Raw genomic sequence first — 16,374 nt, forward strand, 5'->3', positions numbered from 1 at the left:
GAAGTACTTTTGAATGTGTCGTGCCGTAGCGATAGGATATGCAAGCCTATTTTAATAGCGTTGTTTTAACACAACCGTCATCATTGCTTCCAATTACAAAATTGCGAAGAGGGTTAACAGTAAGTTATTCTCCCAATGCGCCAACTGCATGGTTTCTAAGATTTGCATCAAAGGTAGATCTAGATAACTTTAGGAAAGTTTCATTATCTTTTTAACAGATCTTAGCTTAAGCTGAAAAGTCACTTTTGTGCCCATCTTTACTAGATCTACTTTCAATCAGTCAGGAACCAATTGTAATAGTGTTAGTCATTGGTATTTTATATAAAAGACAAAATGAAAACAGTATTACTGTCTATTCAGCAACTGACTAAAATAAAACAAAAATACAAACGAATTTCAAATGAACTTTATTTAGATGCCAAAATGCAAACAGTAAAAAATGGAATGATGGTAATGCTTAGTTTTGTTCAATTTTGAATTACTGACACTCTGGTGAGTGAGTGGTATAAAGTAGTGTAAAAAATGTTTCAGGAGAATTAACTTTTTGAGAGCTTCAGGATGGTTCTAGAACTTCATCATGGTTACACAAAATCTAACACTAAAAACAACATCAAATAACATAATTGTTAAAAATACACAATTTAAAAAAAAAATCTTCGATTTTTAGCACAATTTGTGTCACAACTAAAAATTTCAGTAATCTCAGTTTTTTGTCTGTAAATTGTAAGTTATTTTTTAAAAATTAGGTTGATCAGCAAGGGTATTATTAAAGCATTTGACCAAATAGTTTAATTTCAAGCTTGAAGCTAACTAAATAAAATGATGTCATTCACATGTTTTTATGTTAAAAAATATTAAAAGTCAAGTTGTACAACATAAAACATTATACATCAAACACTGAGGATGATATTACAACAATGAGCTGCAGTACATGATTCTATTATAGTCAGGTTGTAGATTGCATGAATTGATGGGATGAAATATGTAGAGAAATGAAGAAAAATGACAACAATTATTATACAGTGAAGTCAGTGCTACACATGACTTTAAAAAAATTAATGAACATGAAGTTTTACTAGACTATAAAAATCTAACTACAAACATTTAACTTTTAAATATTTAACAGATAAAACCACAAACTTGTAATTTAAACATATGAATCATCATGGTATAGTGTCAGGTTGTACATAATAGATATCTCATAAACATCAGGAATAATAATACATCATGGTTCTCATCAATTAAAGTAACATGAAACAATGAAACAAGACAATGATGATGGCTGAGTTGGTAGCCCTACTCATTCTACAGATCTTGGGCACAAGTTAGTCCCTGGTCTCTCCTTCCTCATCTTCCTCCTCAACTCCTCGGATGTACAGAACATTGTTGCATCTATAAAAAGATGTTTAAAATTACATTAGAAGCTAACAGAAAAAAGGGTACTATGACAATCCTGAGTTCACCCAACTCCAATGGGTAACTAACTCATGTCATGGATATTATTAAAGGTGAATGGGTATATAATACACTTACTACCTACTAACCAGACTTTATCCTTATAATGCTATTTTAAAATTTGTACTATCACAAAATTGTGGTTGATTATTGTAGTTATTGACATAATTATTGACTTAACTGCTACTAATGCGACATGCTGTGACCACCATGTGTTTTATCCTATCGTGTTTCTTTTGTATTATTATCAAACAATAAAGCTTCAACGCTTTCCAAATATAGTACAAGAATATGTGGGAGTTGTCGTGTCGTCCCCCCCCCCCCCCAAAAACCCCAGAAGTTTCTATCAATTTTTATTATTGTCCAGTTATGGATCAATTTTGTTTTGCACCAACTGATGATTTAGCAACAGGCCTTTTAAAGTTGTTTCAAAAATCAGATAGCAAAACAAATTCTATATTGTTAGATATTGTAGCTATTAGCGTATAGCAATTAGAATCTATAGTAGTATTAGTAGAATTGTAATTTCTAAAACGTTAAAAATACTGAGGAACTCAGTGGAGGACTGACCACATTGTTGCACCATTAATAATGGTAGAAAAATATCAGATTATACTTTTTCTTTGGACTTTGAGCTAATATATTTCTTGATTTAGTAAGTATACTCTGTGACTTTTTAAATAATTAAACAGTTTTTTTATTGGGGGTTGTCCCCTTTAATTAGGGCCTGTGAATTGTTTTTGGAAATAGGCTTTAGTTGCAAATGAGTTAATTAAAAAGTGTACTATAATACACAAAAGCAAGAGTGTTTTTAGTTAATGGATTTAAAAAATGTAATAAGTTTTTTTACAGTCATTTACATTTTTTTATTGTATTTGGCTTAAGGATGTTTTAGAGGCTAGTTCTGCACATGTGTGGTTCAAGTATACCTAGGTAGGCAATCATAACATAACTTTAACATCTTAATTCAAAAATTATTTATCAGATGTGTAAATTTAACTAAGAAAATGCTGATGTAAATGTTGAAATGAAAATAAGCTCACAATCTGCCAATTTATACAAAAAACATGGAGACACTAAACAAGTTGAACATAGGCAAAATACCTTATGAGCACTTCACCCAGATTGCCAGCTAGTTGACTGTCAATGTATTCTTCAGTGTTGGCCAACTAAAAATGTAAGTAAAATGTATTTCAGTTATTAAGACACAACCATATTTTCCTGGTTTAAGAAAAATGCATAAAAGCTGTAAATAACTCATATTATGATGAAATCCTCTCCACAGAGAAAAAAGAAAAATTTTTCTAGGACATAAATTTGTTCCAATTACATCAAACTAAACAACCAAGCTTACCTGTAGATTCATGTAGCCATCCACAGACACAAGGTATCCTTTGTACTCCATACCCCATTTTAGCTTAACCATAACTGGTTTTCCTGTCAGTCCATTCAGGAACGGCTTAGGGTTCATAGGCAGTGTCTACAGATAAACAATATGCAATGGAACAGTAATTTTTTAAAAACCAAAATTACTTTAAATCTGGCCCCATATCATCTATATATGTAGTTCTCTTTATAGAGGGACCATGCAGGATACCACCAAGTAAGCTTGCTGACCCCCTCTCCCCCTAGGCATGCTCAACAGGCCATATCGCTACCACCACCAGTCTGGTGTGCAGTTTACAATCTTAGAGTCGGGTCAAATCAGTAACATCTATTAGGGGCAGATAATTTAGTTTTTAAACTATGTGAAATTAAGGTGAGGTAATAAGTTTTAAACTATGTGAAATTAAGGTGAGGTAATAAGTTCTGCTTGATTTTTACATGGTCGTAATGGTCGGCTGCTTTCATGGGGTGTATACGTGTGTGTGGTAAGTGAGGGTGAGGTTAATCATCCTTCTAATGAGCTACTGATAGTGTTCCAAAAGCAAAACATTTTCTCACTAACTTGAAAGCGTCTCTGGTTGCTAACAACAACATAGCGTCCTTATAAATTTTAAGGAATTATTTATTTGTTGAAGAAAGATAATTACTTAGTTTTAAAGAAGAAAAACAAAAGAGTTGATTTATTCGTGCGAAAATTACGCTTCTGTCGGGAAAATTAATCTTAAGAATTACTTTTCATGAGTTCTTACTCTTATTCATAGAAAACGAAAGTACATCCATTTTTCTACACCAGACATGCCTACCCCTGTCAGCCAAAAGCAGGAACAGTTATGCCTAAAAAGAGGAATTTGAAGCCAAAAAGAGGAACATACGCGCAGACACTACTTTACTAAGTCAAAAATAAAAATAATTAATTAAAAATTACTCTAATGACATTAGTAGGCTTCTAGTCCTATATAACTAGTCTCTAGGATACATTTAAATACTGCTTAATGTCAGCTTACATTTAAAAAAATAAATTAACCAGTAACCCCCCCCCCCCCCCCCCCCGAATAAAAATCATAGCTTTGACATAACATTATTGATTTGAATATTTATGTCTTACTATGTTCTAGGCTATATGAATAACAAATGCTGAAGGCTTCATCATATGTAATATATAATATAAGTTACGAGCAAAGACCCTTGATCTACCTAGTAAAACTCCTTGTTACTTCTTACTAAGTTCTTCATAATAGTAGTTACTGGTTAAGTTAAACTTACAAGATAGATCAGTATTCACTATTTCAGTATGTACTAGTAGATCTAGTTACGATTCTAGATTTATTATATATACTACTAACTAGATCTAGTATTAGATAATACTGGTAAATATTGTAAGTAAACAGAAACGTGTGCCAAAGGGAGATAATCGCTTTTTTCATGACATTTAAAAAATTTTACTTGATTACCTTTCTTTATTAATTTTTTTTTCAAAAAAATCGGAACCAACTGAGTCGATTTCGGAATGACGGAACAAATTACTTTTTTAGGTAAAAAAGCGGGACGGTTCAGATTTCGGCGGGACTGTAGGCATGTCTGCTACACAAATCGGTTTAGTATTAGTATAAATACTTTAATTTTGGTTAATTCCATAAAGCGTCGATGTAAACGTATAGACGCGACAGCTGAACGGCATTCCGCAGTGTTAAAAATAAAAAATCAACCCAACGAGAAAACTACAAGAAGTAAATACAACAAAAAATGGCCGCTCTAGCGTTATCATGACCTAGGATTTACGATTAAAAACTTGGATTCCGAAAACAAATAGAGAAAATTTTATCGAACGCTGTGATCGTCGTTACGGTATGGCAGGCCGGCCGCTGGAAGCGTCGTTACGGTCTTAAAGAGTTAATTTTTGAAATACTTTTTATATAACAGATTATTAGGATTTAGATTCAGAAGGACTTGGCCAATAAATTCTAAATAATCATACTAGAAAAGGACGGCCTGCATAAACTTAAGTTGGCATGCTTAGATCTAGCTAACGCAGTTCTGGGACTTGCACACACTCGCTTGACAAAAGAACACAAGCGGGCTTGTGACAAATTTGCACAATTTTTTATTCACAAGTGATTAACTTATATGATAGAGGCCTAGCCTAACAAGCTTTAAATAGACACAAATATTAAGTATTAAAAGTCTGCCTGGACATGTCTAGCTTTGGACGGTGATGTTTCCTCTCGTTGCAAATACAAAGCGAGCGAGCCACCACTACGCACAGCCTATGAGTAACTGTTTGGAATGCATTTCTCGCTCACATGTGATGAAATTTAATGCAACGACAGCTTTTAAAATAAAATTTAAAACAAATAGTTATTCTATTATGTCTATATTTTTAAAAATATTTAAACTCAGCCTCGACAAAGCTTCCATGCTTGTTAAGGGAGGAGGGTTAGATTCCGTTTACTAAATGTCCTAATTAAACATTGCTAAAATATTTACACCGATTAATCAAGACTGATCAAAACATGAAAAAGTTTAGATCTTTATATTTTTAAACAATTATACATGATTATTTTTGGTTAATTTATTTGGCGTTCACTATAAATACAGTAAATAGATAACATAACCAAGTTATGAATACCCTCTCGTTTATGTTTTAAATCACAGCATACCTCCACTTCCCCCCTCCCCACACATGATCCTTACGAACATCCTAGGTCGTTTTCAGGTCAACTTTAGGAACCAGATTTCTGAATGGTTGTCATGGAAAAACATTTCCCAGCCGGGCTATATGGCACCAATAATTAAAATCATGTATTTTAGTCCCTAATGAGCTAGAATCATCTAGTTTGTATTGGTATTGTTAAAAAAATAATTAAGATATAGGCCTATGCATAGGTAAGAATTTCTATAAATTACTCATTGTCACTCACTGCCATGCACAACACATCTCTCCATGACAACGCATGTTAGATCTATATTAGATTTTCTTACTAAATTCTAAAATTTAGCCTACTCAATTTTCAATTTAAACATGACCATTGAATGATAAACATCCATATTTAATCCATAAGGCACTAATTTTGAAGTTTTTAGTTCATTTTTAACTTAATTAGGCCCTACTTAATATTTATTTGAACTCCCTGCTATGTTCGACACACCTCTCCATGACAACACTTGTTATATCATTCTTACGTTTGAAGCAAAGGCAAACCACAAATCCGGTTAGACTTTTTAATTGGCTATGCACCTGAGTTCCTAACTAGAGGAGCTTACACTTTGCGGACACACATAGCGAAAAAACGCAACGTAAAAATTCCATGAGGTCTCATTCAGAAACCGCTTAACATAGAAAACAAAAAAAGTATATCTATCCGCAACCATTCTACTTTAATAATGTGTGTGTCATTTTGTATTCATACGCATAGAACTTTAGCTATTCTTGTTATAGTGACTGGGGGGTCTTAACATGTGTCTGAACACATGTAACACAATTTTACATGTGTTCGGACACCTTTACCCGTCATCGGACAAAGCACTTTTTGTTCATTTAGAATAATTTAAAGTCAATTTAATGAATAAAAACATATATGCATTTATATTGTGTTATTGATTGTTTGTGAGGTAATTTTAATAGTATAAAACCTTTTTCCAACACTCCCAAAGTTCATCCCATTCAGCCATTGCGGCTCGCGCAGTTCGCTGCTAAGCCAGCCAGGTCACATGATTTCCCCCTCCTCTTTCGCCTTCCACTGCCTTCTTGACCTTATTTTGACCCTTTCCCTTCAATAACCAGCCCCCTTTATGCTCTAAATTCTTATTTAATAATATTTTTGTGTTGCTGTCCGCTCCCATGTAAGGCCAAATAAGTTAGCGAACACCCCTTTTTTATTGTTCAAGCACAAAAAAAACCCATTAACCTTGACATTTACGATGTTCCATACATATATAGAAGCTATTTATAGTGTAGCCTTTAAGCTAAGCGCTGATTGGTTCAAGTTTTGCCCCTAAGTCCAACCCTAGGTCACTTCATCCGGCTGGTGCAAAAATAGAAATGTGCGTACCATGCAACGTTAAAAAATTTCTAAAAATAATTCTTGAGAGAGGAAACGGAAGTACTCGACACGGACGTGTTCATAAATGAACAGTTTACGTGCAGGCGCAGTGGTTTCTCATGAGACATGCTAATCAAAGTTTCTATGAGCAAAAAACCGACAAAGTGTTCGCTCCTACGTAATTTTCTGTGTGTGTCCGCAAAGTGTAAACTACTCTAGTGATCACCAAATAGCGGTCACGTGGTTTAAAAAAATAAATTTTGATGTCATTCAAATGCCATGTTTTATAAAAAAGTGGTTTGCAATATTTTTTTTTTTTTCATAGAGTGATAAACCTAAGTTAGAAAAAAAAAGCCGAATTCATTATTATTGTACTCCCCAGGTTGATATTTAATTTTTAATGACACCAACTTTTAAATTTAGCCTTCACTCTCCAAAGCAAATTTTAAAATGCTTTTCTGGCATATTTAACCCTGCCACCTATAGATTTAGCATGTGTCTATATCGTGAAAACCCGCCATCTTGCTCATGGTAAACACTTTTAAAAGTAATTCCAAGAAGGTCTCTGGAACTAAAACGAAAAATAGTTGTGCATCTGGTCTGTACGCCATATTGTTGTTAGCAACCAGCCACGCCTCCAGGGTAGCGAGCAATACTAATCTATATTATTCTTGCATTCAAGGCAAACCACTATTCCGGTTCGACTTTTTAATTGGCTATGCACCAGAGTTCCTCACTAGCGATCACAAAATTCAAAATTAAGTAGACATAGATCTAGTAGAGATAAGAGAAAATCTAATAATTAAACTTGGAAGTGGCTATTCGGAGAGGCATTAAGTTCTTTACGCACTCGTATAAAATTCGCTCATTTGGCGGTGTACGTGAAGCAGTGAATAAATACGTTATATTATTAAGTAGGTTGAATTATGGATTTTCTAAAATAAAATATTCTGTTATTTTAAATACACCATTAACTTCCTTACCCCTTAAGAGAACATTTGACACCTCATTTAAATATCTAGCTTACTCGGTTGACGAGAAAATAGAGAATTTGAAAATTAATCAAAAATGGAAAATGAATGACAAAGCAGCGTTCTTGGCCCTCGACCGGCATAACATGACGTCGTGGACTTGTGTGCACGAGCTTTTAATTCCCGCCATGGTAATTGCGTCAGCTTAGGTAATTTACTCACCGGAAAATAACAAAAAGCAACTAGTTGATAATAAAACTAGATCTAGTTATTTTATTATTTATTAAATTCTACTCCACATGATATTCATACCATTTTATGATGCAGATAATGAACACCTGCATAAATCAAATGACCATAATAAATATTTTTATTTCAAATTCTAATTTTAAATAATAAATATGCTTAAAATAATATTATAGTAATAGTTATGATAGTTTATAAATACAAATACATTTTACACTCAATTCACATTGTATTGAGTCAACAGCGTGGCAGCTGAGGTTCATACATGCCCAATACATGGTATTAGTGTCTTTTTTTTTACTTTACATTTTTTTTTTCATCTTGAAAACATGACGTATGTGATTATTTTTTTAAAATAAAATCTCCAAACATCGTCACTCGCGTGATTGCTTGCTTACGTTTACTATCCTGTGGATGAAAAATGCCACCACGGTCGCGGGGTCACCGTGACCTATAGTACACGTCATAGAATGAACACGCGTACACGAGATGGTCGGTGTCTTCACTTCTCTCTCTCTCTCTCCCCCCCCCCCCTTCTTCAAGCAAATTGAATAACAGACCTACTTCCCTACTTCTGGTCATTTTTTTTTTAAAGTTCGGTCATTTTTTTTTTAAAGTTCACATATCAGGCATGCTAGACAGCCAGCTGTATAAAAAAAAAATAATTTAACTAGATCTACGTCTAGCTTAAAAAAATAAATAAACGCTTAAAATGACCGTAAACAGATTATTTAGCGCCAAAAAAAAAGGCAGCTGAACGAGCATTTTTTTTAAATACGCAGCAATGAAAAGGGCTAACGGCCGATCAATTAAGTCTAAAAATCGCCCGTAATTAGGCCTAGCTCTGAAAAATGCCACTGAACGAGCATCACTGATTATATAAACGAATAGGCCACGCAGCGTTGACGAGGTTAACCACCGGTCACGAATGCAGCAACTGTCGGCCCACAGTGAAGAAAAAATCAATATACTAATAAAATTACTAATACAACAATAATGTCCATAATTTTACTTTTTCCACACATGCTACAATTGAATTATAATTAAAATACTAGACTTAACAGTTCATTCCGTAAAAAACAAAAACTAGTTGTTTCAGTCTGGCAACTAGCGTAGCAATGACGTCATGATACTAAAAATAGCGGATAGAAATGTCAGCGTGGGTACCTCATTTTGGGATAAGATTTTGGAAACCAGAATCAATAATAATGTAAATTTACAAGGTAAATATCTCAATTATATATTAATTTAGAGGAGGTCGGGCCGTTTTCCCCGGAGGTCGGTCGTTTTTAGCGGCGGTTCAGTTTTTACGGAGAGCGCTCCACCAGAAATCCTCTCATTATTTACAACAACAAATCTCTCGATTTTTTCTGGCATTCTAAGGCATATTATCCATTTTATTACCATTCTGCATTAAAATAATGATGAGAATTTGCGAGATTAACAGTTTTTTCATTTGTCGTGGATAGGACCCCTAAAATAAACGTAAAAACCGTCTAAAAACGACGCGTGACGTTTCAGGGTCAGAGGTCAATCCAGCCATCTAAGCAACGCGCCAGACTAATATTAAGGCTAAAATAAAATGGAGTTTTACCCATTCGCATTTTGAATTTGCGCTGTTGCAACAGCCAATTCTGCGTATGGTCATACAAAGCTGTAGATCTAATCTAGGCCCTAAACAAAATTACAACCAGCCGAAAATTAGATTTAAGTTTCATGTCACCATGTCGAACTCTGGAAGAACTCTTCTTTTTCTAAAATCTAATGAAATGCAGATGTCAGATTTTAGATCTGCTAGATGTCCTGATGTGCAGAAGAAAATTGTTTGATTGGGGCATAATAATTTCGAAACCAAGTCATCAAACATGTCAAATTGATACACTAGAAGTAAAGAAAATGATGGCAATGTCCCAAATTAACTTACAGCTGCCATTGTGTTGTTTTTGTGGTGTATGTAAGCACCACTAGTACTGAGGTTTGTGCGGCAAAATGCCGGAAAACGTGAAAGGATCGATTAATATTATGGTAATGCGCATGCTCGGAACTTGGCTGTCTAAAAAACTATGACTATAAACAGTTTTTTTTAACAAAATAAAATACAAATTTGAAATTTTCACCAGTTCCCTCGTATGAGGCTTAATTAATTTAAGGCGTTTATTATTACTTTCACTAAGTATGTTTGTTTTTTGGCTTTTTGTATTTGCTTGTGGCTCCGCAACTTATGGAATCAGAGTTTCTTCCAGGCATCTCTTCGGGGGGAGCGAAGCCCCCCCGAAAAATTTTTACCGCCCCCCGAACGAAATGAAATTTATATATTTTATATAGAAAATATATACTTTTAACAGTGTCCGCCCTCCCCGAAGAAAGTTTACCGCCCCCCCCCCCCGAAGATTTCAAGCGCCCCCCCCCCCCCCCCGGAGAAAAAAGTCTGGAAGAAACACTGTATGGAATGTTAATTTAACCCACTTTCCATCGACCTAGCTAAATATGGCACAGTAGTGGTAGATCTTGGACGACAATGCAAGAATATCTAGATCTAGTATTATCTAGAATCTAGAATAATCTAGGATCTAGATCTAGATTAATATTTATCTTCTAGATAGACATTTTAATTTACCAACTAAATATGTATTATTTATGAATTTCTATTTTGCTTCAAAGAATATTAAATAATTAAAACTACTTATTACGAGGTTATGCCATAACGTATTCTACAATATTGATCAGACGTAGTCTACATAAATTTTATATCCCGAACATTTTCATTAGTTTGCCTGTACTGTAGGTCTCTAGATTCTAGATCAGGAGTCTCCAAACGATCAGTCCGAGGGCCGCATTAACTATCAAATTTCAGTTCGGGGGCCAGTTTCTTCCAGGCATGTCTTTGATTTTTCTTGGCAAAGTTCCTCAGCCATCACCAACGCACGGTTTTTCCGTGGACAAAAAGATCTCCTCGGGCCGGATGAGAGGACATCGCGGGCCGCATCCGGCCCGCGAGCCGTAGTTTGGAGACCCCTGTTCTAGATCAATAATGTACATTCAATATGGAAATTTTTTAAAGGCTTGAATTTGTAGCTTTCACTTTCTGAGGTAGACTATTGTAAAAAAAAATGACAACAGAAACATTTTAATTTTACGACGGTGGTAAATTGCGTTAATTAATAAATCATTGTTGAAATTGGCTTTAGAATAGAACAGTTAGACACTTAAAATTGCTGTATTAATTATGTTTATTGAACAAAAATGTAAGACATATGCTCCAATACAAGAACTAAGCAATAATAGCATTTAGATGTATATAATTTAGCCTAAGTAATATTTTTAAACAATAGTTATAGAAACATTTAAGGCATGAAAGAAAGCCGTTTTAATATTGAATCGCGTCAAACACATGAAGTGTCTACATACATGATGAGGGCCACTTTAGTAATTTTAAAAAATGTTAACCTCTAACCATTAATAAATACATACCTACTTGTTGCTAGAAAACGAAACATAAGAACTAGGAATAAATAACAAAGCTTTTTTGTTTCATTTTAAGCTTGTTCAACATTACAAGTATGAAACGTTAAAAAAAAGAGATGCATAGTATAAAATAATGATACAAAATGTATGCGAATAAATAATATTATGGAAAAAAATAGATACACAGATGCTTAATAAATAAGTATTTCAAAAAACAAATATGAACAACGAAGCAATCAACACAACTGTAACTTGAAATGGTACAAAAATAGCAGCGGATCCATTTTCTGAAAATAAAATAACAGTAGAAATACATATTAGATCCATGGGGGGGGGGTGTCTATGAATCAGTGGCGTAGCGAGGTCGGGTGTCACCCGGTGCGGCACTTAATGGTGTCACCCCCCCCCCCCCCCCAGAAGCGTAGTGACCCTTCCCGGGGACAAACTTTTCAAGTTTTCGATTTACACCCCCCCCCCCCTCAAACTTTCGATTTGCACCCCCCACCCCCTTCAAACTTTCGATGTGCACCCCCCCCCTCAAGTTTTTCTCTATATATTTTGCTATTTTTTGCCTTGGTGTCACCCCCCTAAATGGTGTCACCCGATGCGGTCCGCACCCCCGCCCCCCCCCCTCGCTACGCCCCTGCTATGAATGACATCACACACCCGGGGGGAGTGGGTTTGGGAGTATTGTGATGCTCTATGACAAGAGGAGGAGGGCAAAATTCGTTCTCTTCATCTTTCTTAATTTTTAGTGTTGGAAGGGATCGATCTCGAGACTTTTCTGTTTATCAAACATGAGCTTTACCGACTCGACCACGCCGACCCCTAAAATTCGCTCTAAAAGCGTGACGTCATTTATTGATGACACTAGATGAGCAGAGTTTCTTCCAGGCATCTCTTCCAGTCTATGCTTCCCCCCCCCCCCCGAACGAAATGAAATTTATATAGAAAATATATACTTTTATTAGTGTCCGCCGCCCCCCCCCCCTTCCGAAGAAAGTCTACCGCCCCTCCCCCCCCCCAAATTTCAAGTGCCCCCCCCCCCCCCCCGGAGAAAAAAAGTCTGGAAGAAACACGGTAGATGAATCTAAAATCGGTCTACAATCGGCATCAGACCGTAAGACGAGGTTATGAGCTGACGCCGCTCCTCTAATTAACGGTACTGATCGTAACAAATTAGATAGGTCGTTTTGTATTAACTACTAGCAGCAATTTATTGTTCCATACACATTTAATTTCTAGAAGACAAAAAAAAAACCCGCTGTATACCGCTGCCTAACGATGTACACAGGGAATCGGGACTGTAAGTCTATCCAAAATCTACACTCTTTTTCCATTACAGATATTTGAATTATGCGTTTTAATTCTTAACCGATCTCATTGCTGCCATATCATTAGGCTATATTTTGTTTCTTTTGTTTAATTTAACTTTTAAACTTTTTTGTAAATTAATTATTCCATTTAATAACAGATATGAAATCACATCTTGACATGATATGATATTTGATTTTAGGTATTAAACAATTATTTTTACAGTTTATTTAGCGTTTAAAATGAACGAGCCGGCCCGCGGCATAACATACGCCGCTATTTAGTTGTTTCTAATTTTCAATAATTCATAATTTGTGAATTCGACAGTACCAACGCTGACACTGAAAATATTTCTTTAAAACACTATAAGTAGCTCGTTAAGGACCATAACCCCCCCCCCTTCCTTCCCCCCCTCCCCCCCCTACCTTTAAAATCGTTGGCTCTGCTTGTAAACATTTAGAGTGAACACAGCTCACTAAAACCATGTAGGGGTGGGGAGGTAGGGAGAGCGTTTGCAGCTTGTTTTCTAACGGCTCGAAGAAGAGAATTATATATATAGATTGGGCTGTTGTCACCAGAGCCGTAGCGACCCTTCCCGGCACCCGGGGACAAACTTTCGATTTTTTCGATTTGCACCCTCCCCCCCCCCCCCCCCACTCGAACTTTTCATTTGCACCCCCCCCCCTCCCTCAAACTTTGGCGCCCCCCCCCACCCCCCCCCCCAAGGTCGGCGCCGGGACATAAGTCCGCCGCCGCCCCCCCCCCCCCCCCCCGCTTCGCTGTCACCCTTTAATTGGTTAGGACTGACAATTTCAATGCAAGGTCCACAAAGAGGAGTACTCAACCAATGAATTATTATCTCCCTTTTTCCCCTTCTATAACTAATGGGGATTGTCCCCCTTGTGGAAGAAGTCAGTGAGGCCGTAGGGGATTTAATTTTACTTAGTAACACGGAGGAGGGGCAGAGTGATGACGTTATAAGGAAAATGGGGGGGGGGGGGGGCGTGGCGGGCTGATTAATGCTTTTGATTTGAAATATTTGAATATAGATATTTACCTCCTCTGCTAAAGCTAAATTTATTTCTTGCAACTGTAAAAAAAAAAATCAAAGGTGTTATACTTATACGCATCAAAATAAATGGCATACGTGTTGTTTCCTTTAATTAAAATCATAAATTTAAATGAAAATAATTATGACAGGCAGGATTCTAAGTGCTGAAAGTATGAAATGGATGGTTAGAAACTTATAAGGAGAGAGATTATTGTCCTAATTGTACAATTTGTAGTCTGGTAGTGCCACTTATGATACTAAAAAAAATATTTATGTAATAGATTTCTTTATTTAAACTTGGTTTAAAGCATCTTCATCGGCAACCCCAAATGAATATAAATGACTACGTATAATCAAGAAGAACTGTTTTACGGTGTTTATTATTATATTCTTTTCTATTTCGTCCGGGGGCGGGTGGACGTGCCCTCTGAAAATATATCTCAAAGAAACACTGTCGACAAGAGATATCGGGAACCGATGTAACTACATATACATATTTGAAAATGTCCCACTTGGAGGTCTTACGGTGTGATTGGACTACAAAAAATTGGCCTATTATGGTTACAAAGTTTAAAGAAATGTGTGGGCAAGAAATTTTTTTCGTCACCTTTCTGTGTGGATACGTCGATGGAATCAGCTGGAACAGAATAATCATCGTTTTAATATACAGTACAGTGGAATATATGTACAATAATTTAATGTACACAATATTAGGGATATATATATATATATATATATATATATATATATATATATATATATATATATATATATATATATATATATATAATTTATCCAAACTACTACACTAAAAATATTTACCCCCTGCTAAAGATTTAGCTGCGGTTGGCCAAGTTGCTGCTGGTTGACCTGTAATTAGTTAATTAGTAAACACACATTAGCCATATACAAATACACTTTGGTGGATTAAAGTGGAGGCTGATCGGGCAGCAGCTCTCCCCCCTCACCCATACCCTCCCCTGAAATTATAGGGGTCTTAATTGCTGTTTAATTGCTAGCACAAGACATAGTTTACTTTTAATCCGAACCTGCATATATACTCAACACATACGTATTCAAGCATACTCGTAAATAAACAACAGATTAATTATAACTCACGCGTAGACAGGCTCTTATTGATGTTGATATCTGCAAAAAATGAACTTTGTTAATAGTCGAAACAAACACAACTTTAATAACATTGAATATATTATTTAATTTACATTACAAGTTACAAAATCAGCCTTCTAATATCGCAAACTCAGTTTCTATCATTACTTTTTTAAATGCAAAAGTGTGTCGTCACACTTTTTGACCCCCCCCCCCCCCATTTTTATTTTCCTTGTCACACGTCGTCACAAGAGTGACCGAACCCCCCTCCTCCCCCTAGAAGAGTGACGTCTATTATGGATTACCTCACTTAACATGTTGAACTGAATTTAACTGATCAAATTTAACTGTATCAAATTTACTGCCAAGTATTATTTCATTTTTTTAAAAATCATTCTAAAATACAGTGCTATAAGTTGTACGTTGGTATGAATTATCCCACTCACCACAGTTTACTCCAACTTTCTTTAATTCTTCTTTGACTAAAGTTGATAACTGTTGAGAAGAACAGGACGTAAAACATTTCTACAAGATTTTTTAGCTCTAAAATAGGATTTAACGACAATATGATTTACACAAACAATAAGTAAATTTAGTAAATAATTTAGGAAAAGTGGACAGATATATGGGGACGGCGTGGTCAGGCAGGAGAGGTTATGGTTGTTGACTCCAAAAGTCCCGAGTTCGAACCCCCAGGTAGATTAGGCTCATTAACCTTGAACAGCAACCCCATCTAGGGGAGAAAACTCTCAAACTATTGCCCTGCATATTGTCTTGGATGGACACAGTTTATGGAAGCAAGTCCAGAAAGAAAAGACTATAAGTATTATAACACGTAGGCAAGACATTGTATTGGAGGAAATCGCGTTCAATATTAAAATAAGGAACAAAGAAGACGGACGGACATCAGAGATTTGCCGTGTCTTAAAAACGGATACATTTATCAGATAGACGTACTACGTTGCCTAGAAGAAAGGAAATGTATCATATATGTAATGAACATTTATCATTCAAATTTATGGAATCTTAAAAACGGATATTAATGAGAGAAAATTATTTGTCGAATGACTTACACAGTCTTAAATGACGCATATTCATTAGATACTTACCGTATCTTGTAAAACTTTGACCTCACATGGGGTTGAGATGAGACAATTCACGAACTGGTTCACTTGGCTGGTCAGGATATGGAAAGAACACGAGTATGTGTAGGTAATATGTATACATACATCTTTGATTTTAAAATTTGCTACCTAGAACTTTCATGAATAAACCTGAAGTCAACAGTCTCAGGGTGGGCGCAATTCCAAACTTATATTGTTAGGGGTTTTTTTTT

General features: G+C 35.6%; 2 protein-coding genes and 1 long non-coding RNA gene across 3 annotated transcripts; all 3 read right to left on the bottom strand.

Annotated features, from left to right (window-relative positions):
- Positions 1-392: 392 nt before the first annotated feature.
- LOC131932266 (small nuclear ribonucleoprotein F) lies at positions 393-10,124 on the bottom strand. Its single transcript, XM_059289129.1, has 4 exons — positions 10,023-10,124; positions 2,810-2,935; positions 2,560-2,624; positions 393-1,392 (listed from the first exon to the last, which is right to left on the bottom strand). The coding sequence occupies exons 1-4, from the start codon at positions 10,029-10,031 to the stop codon at positions 1,326-1,328; spliced, it is 267 nt and encodes an 88-aa protein (XP_059145112.1). The 5' UTR covers positions 10,032-10,124; the 3' UTR covers positions 393-1,325.
- Positions 10,125-11,310: 1,186 nt separating this feature from the next.
- Positions 11,311-14,568, bottom strand: LOC131932267 (uncharacterized). The gene is made up of 3 exons (XR_009384530.1): positions 14,536-14,568; positions 13,935-13,967; positions 11,311-11,850 (listed from the first exon to the last, which is right to left on the bottom strand). It is a non-coding gene; the product is annotated as an uncharacterized LOC131932267 (long non-coding RNA).
- A 168-nt stretch (positions 14,569-14,736) lies between these two features.
- LOC131932268 (uncharacterized) lies at positions 14,737-16,214 on the bottom strand (the record flags this gene model as incomplete). Its single annotated transcript, XM_059289130.1, is given in 4 exon segments — positions 14,737-14,798; positions 15,048-15,077; positions 15,485-15,533; positions 16,148-16,214. Coding segments are annotated over 4 exon segments (208 nt in total), but the record flags the coding sequence as incomplete, so codon positions are not given.
- Positions 16,215-16,374: the final 160 nt, after the last annotated feature.

This window comes from Physella acuta, unplaced genomic scaffold (genome assembly GCF_028476545.2).
Source record: "Physella acuta isolate Inbredline_101_S28 unplaced genomic scaffold, ASM2847654v3 ptg002123l, whole genome shotgun sequence".
Classification (NCBI taxonomy): domain Eukaryota; kingdom Metazoa; phylum Mollusca; class Gastropoda; family Physidae; genus Physella; species Physella acuta.

What these genes read in the sequence shown, in the direction of transcription:
- LOC131932266 (XM_059289129.1), bottom strand. An exon ending in ATGGCTACATGAATCTACAG is followed by an intron (nt 2,625 to 2,809) that starts GTAAGCTTGGTT and finishes TTACATTTTTAG; the next exon opens with TTGGCCAACACTGAAGAATA. An exon ending in CTGGGTGAAGTGCTCATAAG is followed by an intron (nt 1,393 to 2,559) that starts GTATTTTGCCTA and finishes ATCTTTTTATAG; the next exon opens with ATGCAACAATGTTCTGTACA.